The sequence below is a fragment of the Sus scrofa genome, chromosome 14 (genome assembly GCF_054392235.1).
Source record: "Sus scrofa isolate SSC_HxYL_T2T_F1_AM1 chromosome 14, Sscrofa_HxYL_maternal_Yorkshire_Landrace_v2.0, whole genome shotgun sequence".
Taxonomy (NCBI): Eukaryota; Metazoa; Chordata; class Mammalia; order Artiodactyla; family Suidae; genus Sus; species Sus scrofa.
Window position 1 is genome coordinate 158,908,865 of NC_139396.1, and position 24,389 is coordinate 158,933,253.

At 51.5% G+C, this 24,389-nt stretch overlaps 1 protein-coding gene across 14 annotated transcripts in view; it reads left to right on the forward strand.

The window, feature by feature from the left end:
- The window catches only part of DOCK1 (dedicator of cytokinesis 1), a 539,709-nt gene that overhangs the window by 105,121 nt on the left and 410,199 nt on the right, over positions 1-24,389 (forward strand). For all 14 annotated transcript variants that reach the window (XR_014827178.1, XR_014827177.1, XR_014827179.1 and 11 more), the window contains exons 17-22: positions 3,307-3,410; positions 4,612-4,795; positions 9,336-9,433; positions 15,710-15,799; positions 16,134-16,234; positions 21,453-21,587. Coding sequence is in view for 6 of the 14 variants with exons in the window: in XM_084995915.1 (XP_084852041.1) it covers positions 3,307-3,410; positions 4,612-4,795; positions 9,336-9,433; positions 15,710-15,799; positions 16,134-16,234; positions 21,453-21,587 (712 nt within the window). In the remaining 8 variants the exon portion in view is untranslated. The remainder of the gene's footprint in view (positions 1-3,306; positions 3,411-4,611; positions 4,796-9,335; positions 9,434-15,709; positions 15,800-16,133; positions 16,235-21,452; positions 21,588-24,389) is intronic.

The window sequence follows — 24,389 nt, forward strand, 5'->3', positions numbered from 1 at the left end:
GGCCACCCTGTGCCTCTGCTGCGGCCTTGGCTGCGACCCTCTGGGTCTGAGATGGAAGGAACTGAAGCCACACTGCATCTGTGCCCACCCCCCACCCCCCCCCAGTGCCCCCAGCAAATACTAGCTGCTTTACTCCTTGAGGAAGCAAGGGACGGCATTGCTCACGCTGGGATCTGTCTGTGGGGCTGGAAGGTTTAGTGCTGACGCTCTAATACATTTCTGCAAATCTCCAGCGATTCCAGATGATCAGCTGGTGTTGTCCATGAATGCGGGCAGAGGTGTGGCTTCTGGGGCCCGCCTGAGCCTGCCAGGAGCCGAGTTTCCCTCCTTTATAGGGGCTCAGGTGGGTGGGACACGTGACCTTCTCCTGTGGCCCCTGACGTTTTGTTAATTTTTTGTCTGCCTCGTAGTGACTGCTAGTGAGCTTATAACCAGGAGCCCATTTCCTGGGTGGGAAGATGCAGAATAGGAATAAAGGGTGCACTTTAAAACTTAGGATCGGGGAAGCCCTTGCTGACAGGTATGGCCGTGTGTCCTGAACCATAGCTGCTCTCATGCAGACCTGTTGTTGTTGTTTTCATCGCGGCCCAAATGTAAAAGGATCCCTTCTTTCTCATTTGCATACTGAGATGTTTTACATTTTCTAGACCCTTTTCACAAAGTTAATTTTTTGATTCCTCAGGTACATAGTTTTTGCTTTTATCCCCCCCTTTGTCTTGGTTGGTCCGTCCGTCATCCATCTCATTAGCTGGCATTTATTGAGCACCTACTATGTGCCAGATCCTGGTGGACGCCAGGAATGCAAAGATTAATGAGACCTTCATCTCACACACTGGCACCTGAGAGTAAATATTTTGAGCCTCTGAGTCAAGGTGGGTGGATGTATGCTTTTTGACCACTGTCCTTTCACTTCTAAAAACACAATCTGGGAGTTCCTGTTGTGGTGCAGTGGTTAACGAATCTGACTAGGAACCATGAGGTTGCGGGTTTGATCCCTGGCCTTGCTCAGTGGGTTAAGGATCCGGCGTTGCCGTGAGCTGTGGGATAGGTCACAGACGCGGCTTGGATCTCATGTTGCTATGGCTCTTGTGTAGCCTGGCAGCTACAGCTCTGATTCAACCCCTAGCCTGGGAACCTCCATATGTCGTGGGAGCAGCTCAAGAAAAGGCAAAAAGACAAAAAAAAAAAAGTAAAAATAAAAAATAAAAACACAATCTGGGCTATACATACTTTTAAAGGTATTTTCTAGCTCTGAAGCTCAGTATTTCCATGCTGTATTCAGATGGCGTTGTGGGAAATTCATCACAAATCAGTTTCTTCTGTCCAGACTTCTCATCTGTCTCTACCTACCTGCTGCCTGCCCCTCGGGGAACCCTCACTGCCCACCACTCACCAGCCATCCTGGCTTTCAGCCCCCAAACAAACTGGGCTAGTCCCACTTGAGCACCTCTGTATCCAGTCCCCTCTTTTCCTGATAGGTTTCCGTCTTGCATCGTATGCCGTCCATCTTCTCAGACCTTTTCCAGCCACCCAGCTGGGTGGTCCCTGTTCCCACTGTCACCCTTCACCCAACCACCAACGTTTGTTTTCTTTGTGATCTGAATGTGTTTGTTGGCATCTCCCCAACTAGGACAAATATTTATTGGGTACCTAATACATAGCAGGAACTATTTCACGCACCGGGGAAATAGCAGTGAAAAAAACACACAGCATCTCTGTCATGCAGAAGTCCAGCGGATGAAACCAACAGTAAACAACACACTCACACACGCGCGCACGCACACACACACACACACACACACACACACACACACACACACTCTCGTCACAGGCCTGGTAACCTGGGCGTGATCAGGTGGGCTGTCTTTCTCCACGTGGGCAGCCACAACACGACACCATAGCCTGGGTGACTTAAACGACAAGAGACTTACCGTCTCACTGTCTGGGAGGCTGGGAGTCTGAGAGCAGGTATGACCAGGCCGGGTTGTGGGGAGGACCCTCCTCTGGGTTGCAGACGGCCGCCCTCTCGCTGTGAGTTCAGGGCTCAGATGGCCCCTTCTTAGTATAGGGCACCTGTTCTGTGGGGTCAGAGCCTCACACTTGTGGCCTCACTGAGCCTGAAGCACCTCCTTACCTTAGACCTTCTAGTCACACTGGGGTTAGGCTTCAACGTGAGGCTCTGGGGACACAATTCAGCCCACAGCAACTGTCAAGAAAAAGCCATCGGTTGAGTGGGAAGCAGGTGACCAGGTCACCCACTGTCCTGGGCAGGCGGGTCACTTCGGAGCAGGTGACCAGGTCACTCACTGTCCTGGGCAGGCCGGTCACTCTGGAGCGGGTAACCAGGTCACACACCCACTGTCCTGGGCAGGCGGGTCACTTCGGAGCAGGTGACCAGGTCACCCACTGTCCTGGGCAGGCGGGTCACTTCGGAGCAGGTGACCAGGTCACTCACTGTCCTGGGCAGGCCGGTCACTTCGGAGCAGGTGACCAGGTCACCCACTGTCCTGGGCAGGCCGGTCACTTCGGAGCAGGTGACCAGGTCACTCACTGTCCTGGGCATGCAGGTCACTTCGGAGCAGGTGACAAGGTCACTCACTGTCCTAGGCAGGCCGGTCACTTCGGAGCAGGTGCTACTTGGGCAGCACTTTGTGCAAAGGGAGGGACTGAGTCTCGCCCACAGATTCTGGGGGAAGAACGTTCTCACCAAAGAGAATGAGATTTGACATCCGGGGGTTTCGTCCACCTGTCACTTACCTGGTGGACGGCGTGAGGTAGGAATCCATCATCTATGTTGTTTCTCCGTGTCGGCAGTGCCCTAGGGCAGGGTCTGCCCCCTCCGGTGGCCTCTTGCAACGGCCTGTGTTTTCATACCCCGTCCGTTCCCATTGGCCTGCGAACCCGTGTTAAAAGCCCCCCGTCGACTCTTGGATTTCAGCACTGCAGGCTTTCCTCCACGTTCCTCTTCAGAACCATCCCCCTGCTGTTGGCTCTTCGCTCTAGAATCGGTTTTCAACTCCCAAGAGGAAACGCTCCCGTGAGATTTTGACTGGAACTGCTTTGAATTCAGAGATCGTTTGAGCACAGCTGATCCCTTCCCACGTGGACCCTTCTCTCTCCATCTCCGCACGCTGATGCCGCCACAGAATGTTCTCCGGGTCTCTAGCTCCATGTAGTTCTGTTTACGTTAACCGCGGTCCACACCGTGTCGTGATTTCATGCGGAACGGCAGCCCCCGCCGCCCCCGACGACGGTGTTATTTTGGTCGGGATGGCCATTGAGAAGGGGTATTGATTTCCATTGCAGCTAAGGACAAGTCTGAGAAAATATTTGCCCTCGCTTTTGTGAAGCTGATGAGATACGACGGGACCACCCTGCGCGACGGGGAGCACGATCTGCTCGTCTATAAGGTACGTGGTTCGCGCCGCTCACGCGGGTCCCGCGTTCCGTCCCCGCGGGGCTTCCCGGCCGGAGCTGGCTCGTCCCGGCTTTTTGGTGAGCCAGCCTTGCTCTCTGGCAGCATTTCCTTATGCAGACATTGCAGATGACCGGCTTCTGTGTCTGTAATGAAAGCATAGTTGATTTACAGTGTTGTGCCAGCTTCCACTCTACAGCGAGGTGACCCCGTCACACAGAGGTAGACATTCTTCGTCTCATGGTATCTTCCATCGTGTGGGCGACCGGCTTTGTCGCTGTTCCTAAGGAAAGAAGGTGATAAACAACAGCACATGAAGGGCTGTTTAAAAAAAATAATCTGTGACCTCGTGCCCCTTGCAGCAACACGGAAGCACCTAGAGGTGATCATTTTAAGTGAAGGACGTCGGACAGAGAGACAGACAGCATACGCTGGCACCCGCGTCTTGGGAATGTAGTAAAAAATTAATACAAAAGGACGGATTGACGAAGATAGAAACAGACTCCCAGTTGTTGAAATCAAATTTATGGGTTCCAAAGGGGGAACGTGGGAGGAGGGCATAAATTAGGAGGTTTGGATTCACAGACACACATGACCACATATAAAAATAGAAAACTAACAGGGACCTACTGCATAGACCAGGAAACTCTACTAACCTGGGCGGGGCAAGAATCTGAAAAAGAAGGGTGGATGTACGTGTATCACTGATTCGCGTTGCTGTACACCTGCAACGAACACAGCGTTATAAGTCAATACACTCCAATAACATTTTTTAAAAAGTTAAAATAAAAAATCCTCTGTGCACATGGGTGTTCCCATTGTGACACGGTGAGTTAAGAATCTGATGTAGGGTCCACGAGGATGTAGGTTCAATCCCTGGCCTCCATCAGTGGGTTAAGCATCCAGCGTTGCTGGAAGCTGTGGCGTAGGCTGGCAGCTACAGCTCTGATTGGACCTCTAGCCCAGGAACTTGCATATGCGATAGGTGTGGACTTTTTTTTAAAAAAAAAAGGAAAAAAAATTCCCTGTGAATATGAATCTACAGGAATAAGAGACATCCTTAAAACAAGCGGTTTAGCAAATGATTACGCGCACATGTGATGGTTGCAAGGATTACGGATGGAAAGGGGCAGGACCCAGTGCATGAGGCTGTGAATTGCAAAGTTGGACGTGTTGTTGTGTCATGACACCCACAGGCTGAAGCCAAGAAGCTGGAAGATGCCGGGACGTACCTGAGTCTGCCCTCCACGAAAGCCGAGCTGGAGGAGAAGGGCCACTCGGCCACAGGCAAGAGCATGCAGAGTCTGGGCAGCTGCACCATCAGCAAGGATTCCTTCCAGATCTCAACGCTCGTGTGCTCCACCAAACTGACGCAGAATGGTGAGTGTGGCGACAGAGGCGTGTTCACCCCTGCGCTTTTTCTCCCTCAGCCCATCGCACTTCTGGTCCCCGCTGAGTGCCGGAGGCTGCTCGAAGGTCCGCGCCCTGCCTTCGAGTCCTTCTCACCGTCCTCCGTAATGGCCCACGCAGATGCCCCTGAAGGAGCAAAGAGGAAGGTGGTGACATTCGTCCTGCTTTGACGTTCATGTTCTGATGTCGCTCTAAGGCTTAACCTTAAGGAGAGATAGAGCAAAAATGGGTTTATTTATTTTAATTTTTTGGCTGTGCCCATGGCATGCAGAAGTTCCTGGGCCAGGGATCGAACTCAAGCCATTGCAGTGACAATGCCAAATCCTTAACCACTAGGCCACCAGGGAACGCCTAAAGATAATAGTGTTTTAAAAATTTTTTGATCGCGCCTGCTACATGAGGAAGTTCCTGGGCCAGGGATCAAACCCGAGCCACAACAGTGACAATGTCAGATCCTTAACCCGCTGTGCCACCAGAGAGCTCTGGGCTGACTTTTTTTTTTTTTTTTTTTTGCGCCGTACTCAGCATGTGGAAGTTCCCAGGTCAGGGACTGAATCCAAGACACAGCTGCAGCAAGACCAGATAGTTAACCCCCCCACGCTATAGTGTGAACGTCCTTTAAAAAAAGCTTTTTGGCCAAGGAAAGTGAGCAGGCATCAGGGAAAATCCGCATGATTTAGAATCAGATCGAAGCGCTGGGCTTGAGCCCGGACCCTGTGCCGATAAGCTTGGGAGTGACCTTGAACTCTGCCCTCGTTCCGCTCATCTCTACACTGCTTGTAACCCCCTGCCCGGAGGGCTGTGGGAGGTTCCGGGAGTGGTGCAGGGTGAAGTCCCCATCCCCTGTGTCTTCCGCTCTCCCAGCTGTTCAGTGGGATAATTTCCAGTTTTACAAGTTGGGCTTGATGGCATGTCCAGTCCCCTGAAGGTGAGACAGGGCACCGTTGCTGATGCTCTCGTGCCACGGTGCAGCCTTAGTGTAGCATCAGAGGGTTCTCAGGTTTCCCGTGCCGGTTGGCCAGGCTGCTCTGAGGTGTCTGTGGCTAGCAGCTCCCCCCCCACTGTGGCTGTCGGCCAGGGACCCTTCTGATTCAGAGCACAGCACCGGGTCCAGGCAGAGGCTCCTCGGCGCAAATCCCACGCTGAAAAACGAGTTCCCCCAGCGTGCCGGTCTCACAGCTGTGCAAAGCAGCCTTAGGCTGTCTTGAAACTCCGCGTGAAAACCCCATTTTTTCCTCTTAGCCCCCAGTAAAGGTTTTGATTAGTCACGTCTGCGGCTGCCATGAACTGTGGCCCTGGGGGTTGTCCCTGAATCTTGGCTGTCGTCATAGTCTGGACTTGAACAGGATGACCACAGCACAAAAGCACCCCCATCTTCTGGCGGCACCCGCAGGGTAGCAGAAAGTGCACCAGCCCTGGGTGCGCAGGGCCTGTTGAAACGCTCCCCGCCTGCCGCTTCCACCTCCATTGTGCTGGGCTCTACAAGCTACGCTTTCTCACCACGTGTCTCACGAGTACCCTGGAGGCGGGGAACAGGTCATTCCGATGCCTGGAGGCCACTGGGATGTGTCTTTCCACCTGTCTTCATCACGATTTGCCCCAAGCATCATGACCCCCCTGGCCTGTGGTGTCGTAATCTCTGTGCGCAGATGAAAACCCTTCCCCTGCATGCACGGGGGCTGGGAGGGTGAGAGGAGGTGGGGGAGATGGTGCTCGGGAGCTTGTGAGTTTCATGCCCGGGGAGCATGCTGTCGGCAAGGTGGGTGCTGGTTTGAGCCCGGGTTATAGAAAGGGTGACCCTGTAGGTCAGATGTTACTCTCCGGATGCGGCCCCCAAGGTCCACCAGCCTGCTGGCTACTCCGTCTAGGGCCTCACTCAATTCAAGGCAGCCTCTCCAATGGGCACTTACGCTTCGGCTGTATCCTGCCGCCTTCACTGTGTAGGAAGCTCCCCTCTCAGATGTGGTCATCTCTTAAAGCACGTTTGGAAGTTGTTCTTTGGAACCCGCATCTGTTTGCCCCATCAAAACCGTGTTCTGGATAGCAGCAGGTTGTGAGGCCTCCCACAGAGTCTTTCCTAACCCACACGTCCCTGGAGAAGAGGACCCTGGATTAGGACGTCCTCGAGGTATGAAGTCACAGTAATTTCCCAGGGAGATGAGCTGACCCCCCTCTTACCTCCAAGCTCTTGGAGTCTCGCCAGATGCTGGGTGATCCTCTCCCTGACACCGAGGGGCACAGCATCCTGGTCCCCGCAGCAGCTGTTGCCAGGCAACCGGGAAACTCCGACGTGATGCAGCTCGCTCAGAGTCAGGGGGATGTGCCTTTTGCCTTTCATGTCACACCAGCCAGCGAGTCCTCTTTTCCGGGTGGCGGCGTGGCAGGTGTGTGCACGATGGAGCGGCCCCAGTTGGCCTCTGGCATCGGGTCCCAGATTCTCATTTGAGGCAGTCATTTTTCTGAAACTGTGATTTGTTACCACCAAGTTCCATGACTTAGGGAACAGCCGGGGCTGAGTTATTCGAGGTTTGTGTTAAACTGCTCTGTCCTCAGCATTATCCTAGATGCTATGAGGGGTAGAAAAGGAATTAGAAGGTACGGTTCTCACTGTGTCATTAGAGAAGTCGCCAGAGAGAGCTGACACGGGCCAGACCTCATGGGTGGCTCCCTGGGGGTGAGAGGGGAGGAGGAAGGCTCGGGGGGCTGGGCAGGCTCCCCTTTGTCAAAGGTGTTCGTCCACTGCTAATGCTGGGTCCTTTCTCAGAGTCACAGTACAGACAGAAGCCTCAGCCTTTTTATCCCAGTTGCCACTAACTTTGTATGAGTGGCATCCAGATGAGTAACTTAGTCTCTGTGAAAAAAAAATTGGTGGTAACTCTTCGGGGGGGAGCTCTCCCTTAACGCTGGGCCTGAGAGCCGAGTGTCGGGGCAGGACGGAGCCATTCTCATGCCTTTTCACTTAGAAATGAAGACGTGTCCGAATTCACAGTGAGCAGCTCGGCCCTCCCGTTCCCGCTCACCTCCGAGATGGGCCGCTGCTGTTGGTCTTTCTCCCCAGAATCAGGCCAAGTGCGTCCTCCTCGTCTGGCATTGAATTCTTGCACCAACCCCGGGGCATAGGGCACACTGTACCCATTGTACAGATAGGCCCGTCGAGGCGCAGGTACCTGTCCAAGGTCCCGTAGTGGTGCCCAGCTGGTGTCTGAGTCTAAGCTCCATATATTCCGCCTACCCTAGGATGTGATTCCCTTTGCCTTTCCCTGTTTTTGTCTCTGTCCTTCCTTAGCTGGGCTTGGGGGTAAAGTCATACAAACGGGGGGGGGGGTGTGTTTGGGGCTCATCGCACACGTAGGCCCTTGTGTGCTTCAGTCCCTAAATTACAATGGGTACCTTGTGTTCCCTGAAATTCTACTTCTTGCCAAAATTTTCTTTTTCTTTTCTTATGAACTAGGGCTTTTCTTAGGCAGACAGTTTCTGTAGCAGAAGTTCATTCCCTATGAACATAAGCCGTAAATTAGATGCTTTGTAATTGTGTTTTTTCACATAATGGGATATTAATATGATTTCATATTAGTATGATTTCAAGTGAAAAGCGTGTAGGCCCACGTCCTTTCCTAGAGATGTTTTGGATTCTGTCTTCATGCCTTGAAAACAAAGTCATTTCTCAACATCCTCTTTCCACATTTAGTCTGCAAAACCAATACATTCGACTTGTGATTTTCCTAGGAGCAAACAAACATAAGAAAGTCACGGAAGCCCCAGGCCTAGGCGAAGGTGGCAAGCCCAGTGCAGCAGTGGGGTCTTTTGGGGCCAGGGCTCCTGTCCCCTTTGGGGACTGCTATCTTGCATTCTCAATACTTGAATTTGTGTTTTTTGTTTTATGTTATTTGATCCTTAAAAAAAAAAAAAAAAAAAGAGTCTTGGAGTTCCCCTTGTGGCTCAGTGGGCTAAGACCCCCAACTAGTATCTGTGAGTCTGCAGGTTCCATCTCTAGCCTCGCTCAGTGGGTTAAGGATCTGGCATTGCCGCAAGCTGTGGCACAGGTCGCAGACCAGGCTTGGATCTGCCGTTGCTGTGGCTGTGGTGTAGTCGGCAGCTGCAGCTCCAATTTGACCCCTCGCCTGGCAACCTTCTGTACACTGCAGATGTGACCACACCCCCGACCCCTTCAAAGAATCTTATTCTCAGGAAAAAAAACACTTGGGAGAAGCTTCCAGAGCAGCCTCTCAGGCCTGCTGCTGCTCTGGTCTGCCTTCTTGCAGATTGGAAGGTCCAGGCCTTCTTTTGGAGGCTCCCAAATGCCTTTTGAAGCTTCTTTGTGGGAATCACTCCCTGGTCAGTGGAGCTGGAAATAATGAATTGAGCCACCCCGGGCAGTCACAATGTCGCTCAAGGATCAAAATATTTATCTGGCCAAGTTTCCAAAGAGGGTTGATTTTGCTGTTCCAAAAATTATGTGGCGGGAGACGGTCTTTGCTGCGAGGAACTGATTTTCGCCTCCTGTTTCCAGTGGACCTGCTGGGGCTGCTCAAGTGGCGATCCAACACGAACCTGCTGCAGCAGAACTTGAGGCAGTTGATGAAAGTCGACGGGGGCGAAGTGGTGAAGGTAACGCGGCCCCCACAGGGTTCTGGCTCTTTTGTCGTCCTTAACGTGTGTGAACAGCTGTAGACCAAGCCTCCCGAGATGGTACCCACGCCCCTCCGAGATGTTGCGGGTCTGGTTCCAGACCCCCGACGCAGAGTGAGGCATGTGGATTATGTGGTTCCCTGGTGCATATACGAGTTTCATCTACACTGCAGTCTGTCAAGGGTGTGGTAGCGTCAGGTCCAAGAAATGTGCAGTGTAAAAGGGTAGCCATCAAGAATCTACTGTTTACAGGGAGTTCCCTTTGGGGCTCAGAGGTAATGAAGCGGACCAGTATCCATGAGGATGCAGGTTCGATCCCTGGCCCTGCTGGTGGGAGCTGTGGTGTGGGTCATAGACTTGGCTCGGATGCTGCATTGCTGCGGCTGTGGCGTTGGCCGGCAGCTACAGCTCCAATTCGACCCCTAGCCTGGGAGTTTCCGTTTGCTGTGGGTGTGGCCCTAAAAAGCAAAAAAAAAAAAAAACCACTTCTGTTTAGGGGGAGTTCCTGTTGTGGCTCAGTGGAAACGAAGCCAACTAGTATCCATGAGGATGCGGGTTCAATCCCTAGCCCTGCTACTGGGTTAAGGATCTGGTGTTGCTTTGATCTGTAGTGTAGGTCGCAGACTCCGCTTGGATCTTGCATCGCTGTGGCCGTGGTGCAGGCTGGTAGCGGTAGCTTGTAATAACCTATAAGGGAAAAGAATCTGAAAAAGAATAGACATGTGTCTGTGTATAATGGTGAACTTTGCTGTGCACCTGCAACTCACACAGCATTGTAAACTATATGCCCATAAAAACAAACCCCCCCCAAATTGAAAAGGGTATGTATCTTAATTAAAAACTACTTTATTGCTCAAAAACGCCCGCCATCATCTGGGCTTTCAGCAAGTAATACTCTTTTCTCAGTAGTCACAGCAAAGGTCGCTGGTCACAGATCTCCGTCATAAATATAAAATGAAGAAGTTTGAAATATTGCATGAATTATCAAATGTGGACACAGAGACAGGAAGTGGGCAAATGCCTTGCTGGTACAATGACGCCAATAGCTGTGCTGGGCGCAGGGCTGCCGGCAACCTTGGGTTTGCAAAGACCTCAGTATCCGCCAAGTGCAGTAACATGCGGGCTGCCGGCGGGGATTCTGGTTACAATCCCTTTAACACACAGTGTCTTTGGGATGTTGCCATGTGCCTGTAAGCGGACAGGGTCCTTCTTGGGCTCTGGCTCGGGAGGGAGGGTGGCTCCGCTGTGAAATGGGGAGCAAGCACGTCTTGAGTTGTGCTTCCTCTTGTGGCGGGTCCCTCTGTGGGGCCGACAAAGGTTAAAGGCCTCTTTCAGCTGGCTCTCCCCTGCTGTAAAGTCACAATAACCACATCGCCTCCTTCAGAGCGCTGTTCTGGAGGGTGAATGAGGTCCTGCGGCTGGTCCCCGGGAGCCACTGCAGGGGTATCCGGATTTATCACTGTCATTGTCATCGCCCTCTCTGTAATCGTTAACCCTGGCTCTCCACCCACCTGGAACCCCTGTCCTCGATGCGGGGGCTCCGTGGTGTGTCGGAACCATCACGGCACTCAGTCGTGTCTCAGCTATTCTCCTGCCGTGGGATCTTGGGCTTATTTCTTAGCCTCACACAGAGCAGGTTCTGGAACAAACTGGAGTGTCCTCTTGATCTTCATCTCTGATAGGACAGTCTGATAAGTGGGATCGGAGGTCCCACTGAATGAATTCCTCCTTTGGTAATTGCAGCATATGGAGGTTCCCAGGCTAGGTGTTGAATCAGAGCTGCAGCTGCCAGCCTACACCACCGCCACGGCAACACCAGATCCAAGCTGCATCTTCAACCTACACTGCAGGTTGCAACAGTGCTGCATCCTTGGAGTTCCCGTTGTGGCTCAGTGGTTAACGAATCCGACTAGGAACCATGAGGTTGTGGGTTCAATCCCTGGCCTTGCTTAGTGGGTTAAAGATGTGGCGTTGCCGTGAGCTGTGGTGTAGGTTGCAGACGTGGCTCGGATCTGGCATTGCTGTGGCTCTGGCGTAGGCCGGCGGCTACAGCTCTGATTGGACCCCTAGCCTGGGAACCTCCATACGCCGCGGGAACGGCCCTAGCACAGGCAACAAGCCAAAAATCAAAACAAACAAACAAAAAAACCAATGCTGCATCCTTAACCCAGTGAGCAAGGCCGGGAATTGAACTCGCATCCTCACGGACACTAGTCGGGTTCTTAACCCACTGAGCCGCAGTGGGAACTCCAAGGTTCCAATCTTTTCTTCAGTCCGAGGCTCTCTTTCTGCTCAGGCACTAATCCTTGTCCGTCAGGAAATGCATTTCTGTGTCCTCCGGGCTCCACCTTGGCTGGCATGCAGCCACCCGGTTCCCCGCGCCTGGTGCTGTGAGCAAGGTCCCCACAGCCCAATCCGTGTACCGCCTCAGTGAGAGGCGCTTGCAGAGGGAGCCAACCTTATCTCTTCGGTAAAAATTAATTACTTAAAAAGGGTCTTAATTAACAGCAATGTGGTTGACCTCAGTGTAAATTAATGTGGTGGCACCGCTTTCCTAAAGGCCTTGCACGGCCCTTCCCATATCCTGCCTAATCTTTGCATTTTAATCATCTTCCCCCGGCCCATCTTCTTCTTCTTCTCCTGGCTTGGGCAGTGTTAATGGCATTTTAAACGTCCCTGGCTCTGTGAATTCGCTCATTCTGATGAAACCTCGGTCCATAAGTTAACATCCCTTTAAAAGACACCCCGTGAATAAAACGGTGTCCTCTTTCACTGCGAAGTCCCTGCATCACACCAGGGATTCCGTGTCTTTCTATTGAACTACCGTCACCCTGACCCCAGGGCAGGGCTGGGTGGGGGTGGGGAATCCAGAACCCTCGGCTCTGGTTCCCCCCGTCCCCTGTCTAACCTGTTAGCAGATCCTGTTGGGTGTCCCCGCACGTGGTTGTCACTGTGCTTCTTCCTCTGTTCCCTGGTGTCCTCGGGCCTGGATGGCCTTTCCATTTATCCCTTCCCATCACCAGTCCCCAACACCCTGCAGGCCCAGAGCAGGAAACGGACTCGTCTGCGGCCCCAGGGCTGTTAATGGGAGCCAGGGGCAGAGGGGGCCCCTGCGTGGGCCTCTTTCATCCTACCAAAGGACACTGATAGACTGTGGGGTTCTATTGCATTTTTTTGTATGTCTCTGTGTGTGTCTTTTTAGGGCCACACCCGCGGCCTAAGGAGGTTCCCAGGCTAGGGGTCGAATCGGAGCTGTAGCCCCCCGGCCTACGCCAGAGCCACAGCAACGCGGGATCCGAGCCACGTCTGCAATCTACACCACAGCTCACGGCAACGCCGGATGCTTAACCTACTGAGCAAGGCCAGGGCTCAAACCCACAACCTCATGGTTCACAGTCAGATTGTTTCCGCTGCACCACGATGGGAACTCCTCTATTCCATTTTTTTAAGGCCTCCCTTCTGTATCTTTAGAACTTGAAGTGGAAAGATGACGTTGCTGGATGACCAAGAGACGTACTGGCTCATGTAGTAAAAACTCTAGTTTCCCCTTTTGGTGGGAAGGGAAGAAGGTGACTTCGGTGTATAGTCTTAGGGAGAGGGCGAGTTTCCTGCGACCCCAAGGGACCACCTTCTGGACCTGGCTGTGGCTCTGTGGCCAGACACAGAAGCCTCTGCTCTCTGCTATCCTGTTTCTTTGTCGCCTGTCTCGGTGGAGCGGGTGGACCTTTTTGCATGCACGGTGACATACCAGGGCGAGGCACCAGCCTGCTGGCAGGAACACTGGGCTCTTAGCAGATGGTGTTGAGTCTGGACCTTTGCAGGCTTTTCTAATCTGAGCGTGAGGCGAAGGGCTATGCAAGTCTCGAGGTGGTGCAGGCCTAAATCGGTCGGCAGGTGATGGAGGCCTTGATGGCCAGGCCAGAGAGCCTCCTGGTCTGGCCGGTTTCATTCTCCTGCCGCTTACGTGTGACGCTTTCTGGCACAGACCAGGCGGTGGGTGACACAGTGCAGCAGAATGAGGATTCTATACCTGACGGGTCTCAGACCATGTTGTCTCCGTGGAAGGGGGGCTGGGAGGTACTGGACGGGGGCAGTTGCCAGGGTCCGCGGCTCAGGCTGGGGAGCAGGTCCCTGTGTTTGGTGTCCCAGCCGAGGCTGGAATCCCTTGAGATCCTCCGGGAACATTAAGGATCTTGGGCTCAGGCCTGGGAAGATCTGGTCCAGAGACTTCCTCAGCCAGCCCTTCGTCCCGGCAGCGGGGCTGACTCCCTTACTCCTTTTGTTCTTCGTAACCACTGGATCGAGACCATCCACCTTCCAGAAACCACCCTTGTCATCTGCACAGTTCAGCAGCTGGCGGCGTGCGCAGGGCACACCTGTCCACACTGTCTCATACCTGAGCGTTTGCATCACCGGAAACAGAAACCCCACACCTGCTGGCCGTCCGTGCCCCCTGTTGCTGCAACTGGCTGTCTCTGTGGAGTTGACGCTTCTGGATATTGTATATGAATTAATTCAGACAGCATATGACCTTTGGCGACTGGCTCTTTTCGTAGAATGCTTTTAAGGCCCGTGGGGGCGTGTATCAGAACTTCATCCCTTTCCATGGCTGATTAATCGATATTCCACCAGGTGGATATGCCACAGTTTGTTTTTCCATTCATCAGCTGATGGACATTTGGGCTGTTTCCACATGTTGACACTGATGGATGAAGCTGCCATGAATATGTGTGTACAGGTTTTCAGGTGGACATATGTTTTCCCAGGAATGAAATTATTGAGCCACATGGTAAATCCGTTCATTCAGCCCTTGGAGGACTTGTTCTGTTTTCCAAAGCCACTGTCTCAGGTGATGCTTTTTCCAGCCTGTGGTAGGGCCCCCGTTTCTCTCCATCTTTTCTCACACATCACAGTTGTCCCATCTTTCATTGGGTTTTCTTTTTAGGGCCGCACCTGCGGCATTGGGGAGTTCCCAGGCTAGGGATCGAATCGGAGCTGCAGCTGATGCCTGCGCCACAGCCACAGCCAGGCCAGATCCAAGCCATGTCTGTGATCTGTGCTGATGCTTGTGGCAACTCCGGATCCCTGACCTACTGAGCGAGGCCACGCATCGAATCTGCATCCTGATGGAAACCTGCTGAGCCACAATGGGAACTCCCTGTTGCCCATTTGTTCATGAGCGCCACCAGAGTGTAGGGGGACCAATGGATGTCTCACTGAGATCTCGACGTGCACATCTCTAGTGACTAATGATGGAGCATCTGTCTTCAGTCCCTTTCAGAGCCACCTGTCCGTACTGAATGGCATTCTCCTGTTCTTCAACTCCCCCTCCAACAGGGACTCATTACTCCCAGTGTGGTCTCTTTATAGTTCTTTCAAGGGAGGAAGAGCTAGAGTTCCAAGCCAGTTGCTAGTGTGGCACAACTTTGAAGTCTCCAGATTTTTTTCTTTTCTAAACAAAATTCCTGATGTTTTGTCATTCTAAGCTATAATAATTATTTGGTGAATTACAGTAGGCTATAAAAATAATTTCTAAATTATTGCTGAATAAACTAAGTACTTCCTGGCTCTCTGCTCTACACCCCGGTTTCAGAAACATGTATCTCTTCTGTCCCTGGGCACCTGCGCCTGTAGAAGGTCCTTTGTCATATTAGAATTTCTCCCTGTGCAACTTCAGCTCACTTGTTAGCTCAGGCCCTACACTGAGTGTATGGAACGAGCCAGATCCAGTCTTCGCAGAGTTGCTGTTGAGCCCTGTGTCCCTAGACTGAACACCAAGGGATGGTGGGAGAGGTGCCATGGGGAGGGGCTGTGGGCACTATTGTCTGCTTGACTCCGAGTGGCATGTCTTTCTGCTTCTCTTTTTTTGGGGGGGTCGGGGGGCTGCCCTGTGGCATATGGAGTTCCCGGGCGAGGGATCAGATCTGGGCTGTAGCTGCAACCTAAGCTTCAGGTGCGGCAACGCCAGATCCTTAACCCACTATGCTGGGCCAGGGGTCGAACCTGCGTCTCGTTGCTCCCAAGATGCCGCTGATCCCATTGCGCTACTGGCGGAGCTCCAGCATGTTTTTCTTCTAAATTCACTCATCTCAGATTTTTTTCTCACGCCTCGAATGCCTGGGAAAAATCCCCCACATTCATAGCTTGGTCGATGCCCTTTGGGAAAGGTGGGTGTCTATTTCTGAAAAGGATAGGTCTGGGCTGGGGGGTGGTGGGGGCGTTCACTTTGTCTGCTGACCTTTCCTGTCTCTCTAGTTCCTGCAGGACACCTTGGATGCGCTCTTCAACATCATGATGGAAAACTCGGAGAGCGAGACCTTTGATACCCTGGTGTTTGATGCTCTGGTGAGAGGCTTTGACTTTGCATCCCGCGGACATTCAGGTGTCCTTTCATGCTGCAGCCTTGGCAGGTGGGGGCGGGATCCCTCACAGGAACCTCGACAGCGTGTTCAGTTGTAAACCCAAGCAGAGCCGCTGCATCGAGAGCTGGAGAGGTTTCTTTCAGTGCAACACTGTCATTGGGCAAATGTCATTTCTCGGGGAAGACGAGGTAAAGTGGCCGACCAACTTCTGTCTGAAAATGTTAGCGCTCCCTGTGAACGCAGGGGTGCAAGTGATTCACATGAAGATTCAAACATGGTTTGCATTTCCTGTGCTCACGAACATGTTAATTTAACAGGTATTTATCATTGGACTAATCGCTGATAGAAAATTTCAGCATTTTAACCCGGTTTTGGAAACCTACATTAAGAAGCACTTCAGCGCAACCCTAGCCTACACGTAAGTTCTTTTTTGTTGTTTTCAAAGCCGTTCTTCTTTTGCTGTATTATTGTCAGTCTTTTCCACTTTTGCCTATGATTCCATACTTCCCTTCCCCAATCTGTGAATTTACTGGGATAGTTGTGATTACTGCTTCCGTCTTAACATTTCGGCTGACGGAGATGGGTGATAAATGAGAGGATTCTGGGGCACCCTCTTGTTTTCCTCCATGTCTCTGTCTTTGCAAATGTTCAGTTTCTTTGTGATGAAACCGACGTATAGATGCAGAGGCCCGTTGTTCCACAGCTTCCTCAAGCGTGTCCCATGAAGGAATATATGCATACGGTCCTGTTTTGAGATGATTGGTGATTCAGTGTGAATAAAATTTGGTGGTGTCCTGTTTGATGTATCTTACTGCCCTGTTTTGTTTTGTTTTGCTTTATTTTTGACTTTGCTTGGCCCCTTGTATTTCTTTTTTTTTTGGTCTTTTTGCTATTTCTTGGGCCGCTCCCGCGGCATATGGAGGTTCCCAGGCTAGGGGTCGAATCGGAGCCACAGCCACCGGCCTACGCCAGAGCCACAGCAACGCGGGATCTGAGCCGCGTCTGCAACCTACACCACAGCTCACGGCAACGCTGGATCATTAACCCACTGAGCAAGGGCAGGGACCGAACCTGCAACGTCATGGTTCCTAGTCGGATTCGTTAACCACTGCACCACGACGGGAACTCCCCCCTTATATTTCTATATGCATTTTTTATTTTATTTTATTTGTCTTTTTTTTTTTTTTTTTTTTTTTTTTTTTTTTTTTTTTTTAGGGCTGCACCCAAGGCATATGGAGGTTCCCAGGCTCGGGGTCGAATCGGACCTATAGCTGCCGGCCTACACCACAGCCACAGCAGCGCCAGGTCCGAGCCGAGTTTGCGACACCCAGTTAATAAAACTGTGTCCTCTTTCATTGCGAAGTCCCTGTATCACATCAGGAATTACTTGTATTTCTGTTGATGACACCATAGCTCACAGCAATGCCAGATCTTTCACCTACTGATGAGACCCCTGTCTGGGTCTGGACCAGGTCAGGAATCGAACCTGCGTCCTCATGGATGCTAGTCATTTGTTTCCGCTGAGCCACGACAGACCCCCCTCTTATTTAAAGGCACCTTTAAAGAGTGCCTTTCCTTTGCTTCCAGGAGCTATGGCTCTAACTTGGATTCTTACTGCAGACCCAGCTGCACTCCACCTGTCCCCACGTCCCCGTACAAGTGCCAGTGGGTCTTGTGGGACACGGAGGGGAATGTGTGGAGCCTGGTGTTGATGCCACAGCCCTGGGGCCTGGCTGCCTGGGCCTGGGTCACCACTCTCTGTCACATGCAAGTTTACGTTGCCTAACGTCTCCGAGCGTCAGCCTTCTCATCTCTAAAACCGCATGATGGTAGGGGGTTCTTGAGAATTTTAATGAGTTATTACATGTCAGGTGTTTGGAGTAGTCCCTGGCACTCAAAAAGCGAAGCACTAGTTAGGTGTCATTATTACCAGAACTATTAGGGTGAGTTCCTCATTCTGTCACAATGGGATTGATTGGCGTTTACTCAGACTTTTTATCGTGGGAGTGGCAGTGAGAAAGAATGCTGTCATTTCTTCAAGAACCTTCCAAGAGTTCTCCTTAGAGCCAGGACAGTGAGTCGGAGCTCCTGTCAGGGTCTGGACCAGACTTAGGTCCAAACCCATTGTCCTTGGCTGTGGGACCTCCAGTCCACCGTCCTATCGCTGCTTCTCTCAGGTCTGCTTGAGTCATGATTCCTGCCAGGCGGCGGGGGGAGCCCCGTGCGAGCGGGCAGCTGCACTGTCCTCGCGCACACAGGACAAGCTGCCACAAGCTGGTGCTGGCTTGCTGATGAATGCTTGTTGAAAACATTGTGTTCTATCCGTGGGGAGGCCCAGCTCCTCTGTGCTCTGGACAGTTGCTTACAGACCGGGAGGAGGGCTAATCAGGTGGCACCATCTCGCTGGAGCAACTGGAACAGCCCCCAGAACGGAGCCCGAGCAGGGTTTATGGACGTGGTCTCTGTGTTGCTCTGGGTGTGTTGCTTTGACCACTCTCCTTTATTGAAACGTGGCCGGACAGCTTTTCTCAGATTAGATTTCGTGGTTTTATTTCAGGAAGTCAGAGCTGCGAATAAGGTCTCTGTGTGCTTTGCACATCTTCCTGTTGGCATCTTTCTTCCTGTGCCGTCGGGGAAAGAATGCCACCCTTATTCTCAAAACTTGGAAGAAAACCAACATCAGGCAGCTTCTGGCAAGTTGCTCAATGGGAGACACAAAAACTAGCATTTTAGGGAGTTCCCTGGTGGCCTTGTGGTCAAAGGTTCTGGTACTGTCACTGCAGCGGCTCAGGTCACTGCTGTGGCGAGGGTTCGATCCCTGGCCCGGGAACTTCTGCGTGCTGTGAGTGTGGCCAAAACAACCACCAATAACCATACAAGGGCACACGAAGAGCTGCCGTTTTATTGTTAAGTTACGATGGGACTGAGCTGAGAATCAGAACCCTCTCCTTCCGTCTCTGTCATCGGCTGCAGAGGACATTTTAGTTTCGGGAAATAAGTATTCTTGTCATGGTTTGAGAAACCAGCCACCCCAAGTGCATCTTCACTTCGAATCTGAGGATTTTCGCTTTGAAATACCAAAGGAGATAACTGGGATTCCCACAGTTTGAACCCAATCTCAGGACGTGGTTTCTGAGCTAAGGAAGTGCTTTCTCTGGCCCAGGGCACATTCTGGTAGCAAGTGTTGCCACAGCGAGGCCCCCACCCCCCCTCCCCCCTCCTGGAAGCCTTGGCTGGCAGGGGCTCAGGTTAGACTCCCCCAGGTCGTTTCTTTACCTCTTGCCTTTGACACATGTTGCGACCTGTAGTTTTCCTTCACAAAGAAGTCCGAGAGGCGGTGTGACAGACGACCGCAGGTGATGGCCGGTACTTCTCAGCCCTCTGGCTCTCAGGGCGGGTGCTTCCCCGCGTGGGTAGTTCACGGATCAGAGGGACCGGTGCTGGTCCATGCAGGAAGGATGGCAGGCATCAGCTTCGGGGACAGTTCTTCCAGAAAACCAGCAGGACAGCCTCCTTCTGTCCACAGCGTGGCCCTTCTCAGAGCTGGATCTGGCCTGCCTCGCTGGACCGAGACCCGTGGGCCCTGCCCCACTCACTCAGTGCCAAGGCCTGGGGTCTTGCTGCAGTGACAGCTGGCCTGGCTCACAAGGGTTCAGGTCTTTTGACTTCCACATGTACTTTCTGGTTCTAATTCTCTTTGCGTATCGTTCCTTTTTCTTATTCTAAAGAATCTGTTACAAGAATTTCCCGAATATATTTCTATGGAGTGTCTGTCTATTCCTTGGAATGTCACTTGGTTTAAGAGGAAAAGATGTGTGGCCCCATCAGTTTGGGAAAATAAGTTAAACCCAGTGAAGCCGCTTTTATGCCAGGACTGGAGAGGTTCTGTCGCGACTTGAGAGTCATCACAAGACACGTATCTGGGGTGACACTGTGCCCCGCCTCGGCCAGCATCGCAGCCTGTGGGAAGTGGCGGGGTGCTCCCCTGAGAGTCTCTTTACTTCTGAAGCCTGGTCTGTGCTAGAAAGGACTTTCATGGAGCTCCTGTTGTGCCTCAGTTGAGAACCCGACCTAGTGTCCATGAGGATGTGGGTTCAATCCCTGGCCTCTCCCTGGGTTAAGGATCCTGTGTTGCAGTGGCTGCGGTGTAGGTTGGCAGCTGTATCTCCATTTTGACCCCTAGCCTGGAAACCTCCATATGCACGGGTGCAGCCCTGAAAAGTTCAGAAGAAAAGAAACGAATTCACATCCCCTCAGCCCCCCAAAGCCTTCTTGTTGTGCTTTATCCGTCAAAGAGTTACGCGAAGGACTGTTTCAGGGTCAACCACAGCCACGTTGCCGTTGCTTTGACGAGCGTCTTGTAACCATCTTGAGTCACAAGCAGGTGCAGGCTGGCTCACAGCTTAACCGGAACCACCGCCAGTACCCTAGTGGGTTCTTCTTATTTTTTTAATTGAAGTAAAGTTGATTTACCATGTTGCGTCCTTTTCGGGTGTACAGCACCGTGATTCACTTACACCTGCGTATAGATCTACATTTTCAGATTCGTTCCCCCTATAGGCTCTTCTAAAACATTGCTGTCATCCCCTGGGCTCTACAGTAGGTCCTCGTTGGGTATTTCTGTCCAGGAGTGTGTATATCTTAATCCCAAACTTCGGATTCACCTTCCCCTCCCTTTGTTACGCCTAAGTGTGTTGTCTGCATATGTGGGTCTATGTCTGTTTTGTAAATGAGTTTGTCTGTATCGTGTTTTTAGATTTCACATATAAGCGATCCGTGCTATTTGTCTCTAGCTTTCTTCACTTGGTATGATAATCTTTAGGTCCATCTAGCAGGTTATTTTTATGATGGTGATAAATATTTATAAGCCACAGGGAATTTTCGTTGCTGACATAGGAAGTTGGGGAGTGGAGCAGTTTGGTTCAGGGGGTAACCTTGCTGGTCGTTGTCATACAGGATTTACACAGGCTGCTCATGTTTTGAAAGTTCCAGTGCTGGCCCAGTACACTCACAGCTGAAAGTACATCCAAGTTAATGGAATCGTGCTTTTATGATTGAGAAGGCACCGTTTGAAGGGTCATCAGTGTGTGACTAATGAACAATGATTATTAGTTGATGGGCCAGGAGTGGTAGAAATTGTGCAAGTTCGGGCAGAATTAAAAATGGATTACCACCATACTGCCTCTGTCATTTGAAAATAATAATACATGCCCAATGGAAAAACAATGAGCGTTTAAAAAGTACATTTAGCTATAAAGAAAATCCCTTCAATTTTGTTAGGTAGCCTTGGGGAAAGCTCGTTCCCCTACCCAATCCTGGGCTTCTCCATCTGTCAGTGAGGGATAAAACCCGACACTGGCCTTTATGATGTTGCTCTGAAGAGTAAATGACACAATGCCTTTAAACGCCTAGAAGAGCATCTAACATTTAATAAGGGCTTGTTACATGCTCAGCTCTCACTCCTCCGAGGGTTATTTTATGGGTCACTTTCAGTCTGTTGAGAATACATTTCACGAACACGCGTATACTGATAAGCGTGAACCAGCCTAAGGATAACTGGGCGTTTCTGTCCCAGGTAAGACGTTAGACACTGTGGTTTTCTGAACGTGCTCATTTGGGTTTTCCATCGTGCCCAGGAAGCTGACCAAAGTGCTAAGGAGCTATGTGGACAACGCGGAGAAGCCGGGCATCAGCGACCAGCTGTACAAAGCCGTGAAGGCCCTGGAGTACATCTTCAAGTTCATTGTGCGCTCCCGGGTCCTGTTCAATCAGTAGGTATCCGCGTGCTGGCCCTGCGGGCACACGTAGCCCGCCTTGCCCTCCTGCCTTTTGCCTTCTCCGTTCCCCTTGCTTCCGAGCTTGACGCAGTGGGACCAGGGAGCAGTCCCGGGCTGGGGTGGCCCAGGCTCAACGTCGCACAGCCCCCTGCAGTGAAACACAGACACCAGGTTTGAGTCGACAGCCCTGCCCCCGAGTGTGAAAGGTGTGCCTAGGAGTTAAACATGGTCCCCTGAACCTGTTCACCATTCTTTTTTTTTTTTGTCTTCTTAGGGCCGCACCTGCTGTATGTGGAGGTTCCCAGGCTAGGGGTCCAATTGGAGCCACAGCTGCCAGCCTACACCATAGCCACAGCAACGCAGGATCTGGAGCCTTGTCTGCAACCTACACCACAGCTCACGGCAACACTGGATCCTTAACCCACTGAGCGAGGCCAGGGATCGAACCTGCATCCTCATGGATATTAGCCGGGTTCATTAATCACTGAGCCACAACGGGAACTGCTTGTTCACAGTTCTTCAGAGGCAGTGCGGAGCCAAGACCAAGGCTTCTGACGTTCTTTTCAATATGGCTTATAGAGAAGAAAGGCCTCCGAGAGCAAACCCAAATAAAACAAATGAGCAGCAACCACAATAAGCCAGAACCCAGTTAAGTTAGCTTGGGGCGTCCTCACTCTTTCTTTCAACTAGAAGAGCGTGTTGTTTCTAGAGCTTCCCACATGCAAAGCTGCCCAACGAGTGGACACTCAGGGTTTTATCTTGGTCACGGGTTTCTCAGACGCTCTGGATGAATTTATGAACCGTCCTTTGAACTTAAAGTGGGTGGGGGGAGTTCCCGTTATGGAACCTGAGCCGGAGCCGTGACCCAAGTCACAGGGATGACAGTGCCGAGTCCCTTAACGGGTGCTGAGGCCACCGGGGAGCTCCTGGATAGATGGGAATCTTGATGGGGTTGAAGCTTTTCCTGTTTTCAGGGCCAGTGCTGTTGATGGTTTTCTCACTGTCAAGGTGTGAAAGATGACCCAGAAAACCAGATTTGGTTTTTGTGCACTTTATCTTATTTTTCAATAAAATTAATTCTATTAATTCCCTCCGTGGTGTGGTGGTTAAGAATCCCACTGCAGTGGCTCAGGTCTCGGTGAGTCACAGGTTCGATCCTCGCCCCAGTGCAGCGGGTTGAAGGATCTGGCCTTGCTGCAGTCTGGTGTAGCTCACAGCTTCAGCTCCGATTCAGTCCCTGGCCTGGGAATTTCCATGTCCCATGGGTGCGACCGTTAAAAAAATAATAATAAAATAAAACTAATTCTATAAAAATGAACTTCTTGGCACCCCCTATATTGCTTTTCTATTTCCCCCCACTACTTTTATTTTTTTATTTTAATTTCGTTTGGTCTTTTTAGGGCCTATGGCACATAGAAGTTCCCAGGCTAGGGGTCACATCAGACTTGCAGCTGCTGGTCTACACCACAGCCGCAGCAACACCAAATCTGAGCCTTGTCTGTGACCTACACCACAGCTCACAGCAACACCGGATCTGTAACCCACTGATCGAGGCCAGGGATTGAACCTGTGTCCTCATGGGTACAAGTTGGGCTTGTTCCCGCTGAGCCACGATGGTACCTCTCCCCACTAATTTTCAATCTTTGATTACTCTGAAACAGAATCCCCCACTAAAGTGAGAGGATGAACTTGAAAGAACAGCCCCGGTGACACAGATTGTGTCCTGTGCTTGAGAACATTTCAACCTTGTACAGTTTGTGACCAGCATGACACTGGGCCTGGGCTTTGCTGCTGCCCGTCTCCCTTCCAGACACACGGCTGGTGTTCCTTTTCAGAGAGTAATCATGCAGAGAAGTGGGCATTGGTGGACCGTGTGTTCCTGCTGTTGTTGTAAATTCGATAATCTGTTACAAAGTAATGCTGCTTAGAAAAGATTGGGGGTCACCCAAGGGGACCCCAGTATCTGAATTATTTCTCTCTGACCCTCCTGAATCTCTTGCAACCTCAGAACAGAAATGGCATGAGCTCTCGGAATCACGGTCCATAAATGTTACTGAGTTTATTGATCTTAAGATATTAGGAATCTGATGGGCTCCGTGTTACAGAAAAACCCAGCTTAACGGGGCTGAGCCAGCTGAGGTTCACTTTTTTCCCCACACTATGTGGAGCCCAGAGAGTCCCGAGCTTGTGCCCCTGGTCTCTGCTTGCTTATCCCAGGCCCTCGTCTCCTTTTATCCTCCTGCCCCACCATCCTGAGGGTCTGTCTCTCTCTCATGGCTCCAAAGTGGCTCCTGCCCCTCCTGTCGTCAGGCCTGCATTTCAGGCAGCAGAGAAGGGAAAGTGAGGGGCAAACAGCTCTTCCAATAACTCTCCTTTTAAAGAGCTGCCCCACTGCCTGCAAGATGTCATGTGCTTCCGTCTCACTGGCCAGAACGATGTCCCCTGACCACCCTAGTTGCAGGGAGGTTGCAAAGGGGTTCCTGGTGCTTTCAACAAAATCAGATTTCTTTTGGTAAAGCAGTAAAGGGGCAGTGTGTTTTGGATGGGCAATGAACATTCTCTTTCTCATACTTCTAAGCAAGAATTTCTGTTACCGGGCCGCTAAGCGCGTCCCGTATTTATTCCGGGTTAGTAAACCCCATTTCATCAGGCCCCTTTCAGCCTTTCTCCACCCCTGGCCTTGGGGATCGATCCCCTGTCTCCAGTGTGTCTTTGACTTGAAGTCACTGGAGCTCTAAGGGATCCACAGCTGGGATTCAGTCAGACTGTGTTACCCAGAAATGGAGTGAACTACTC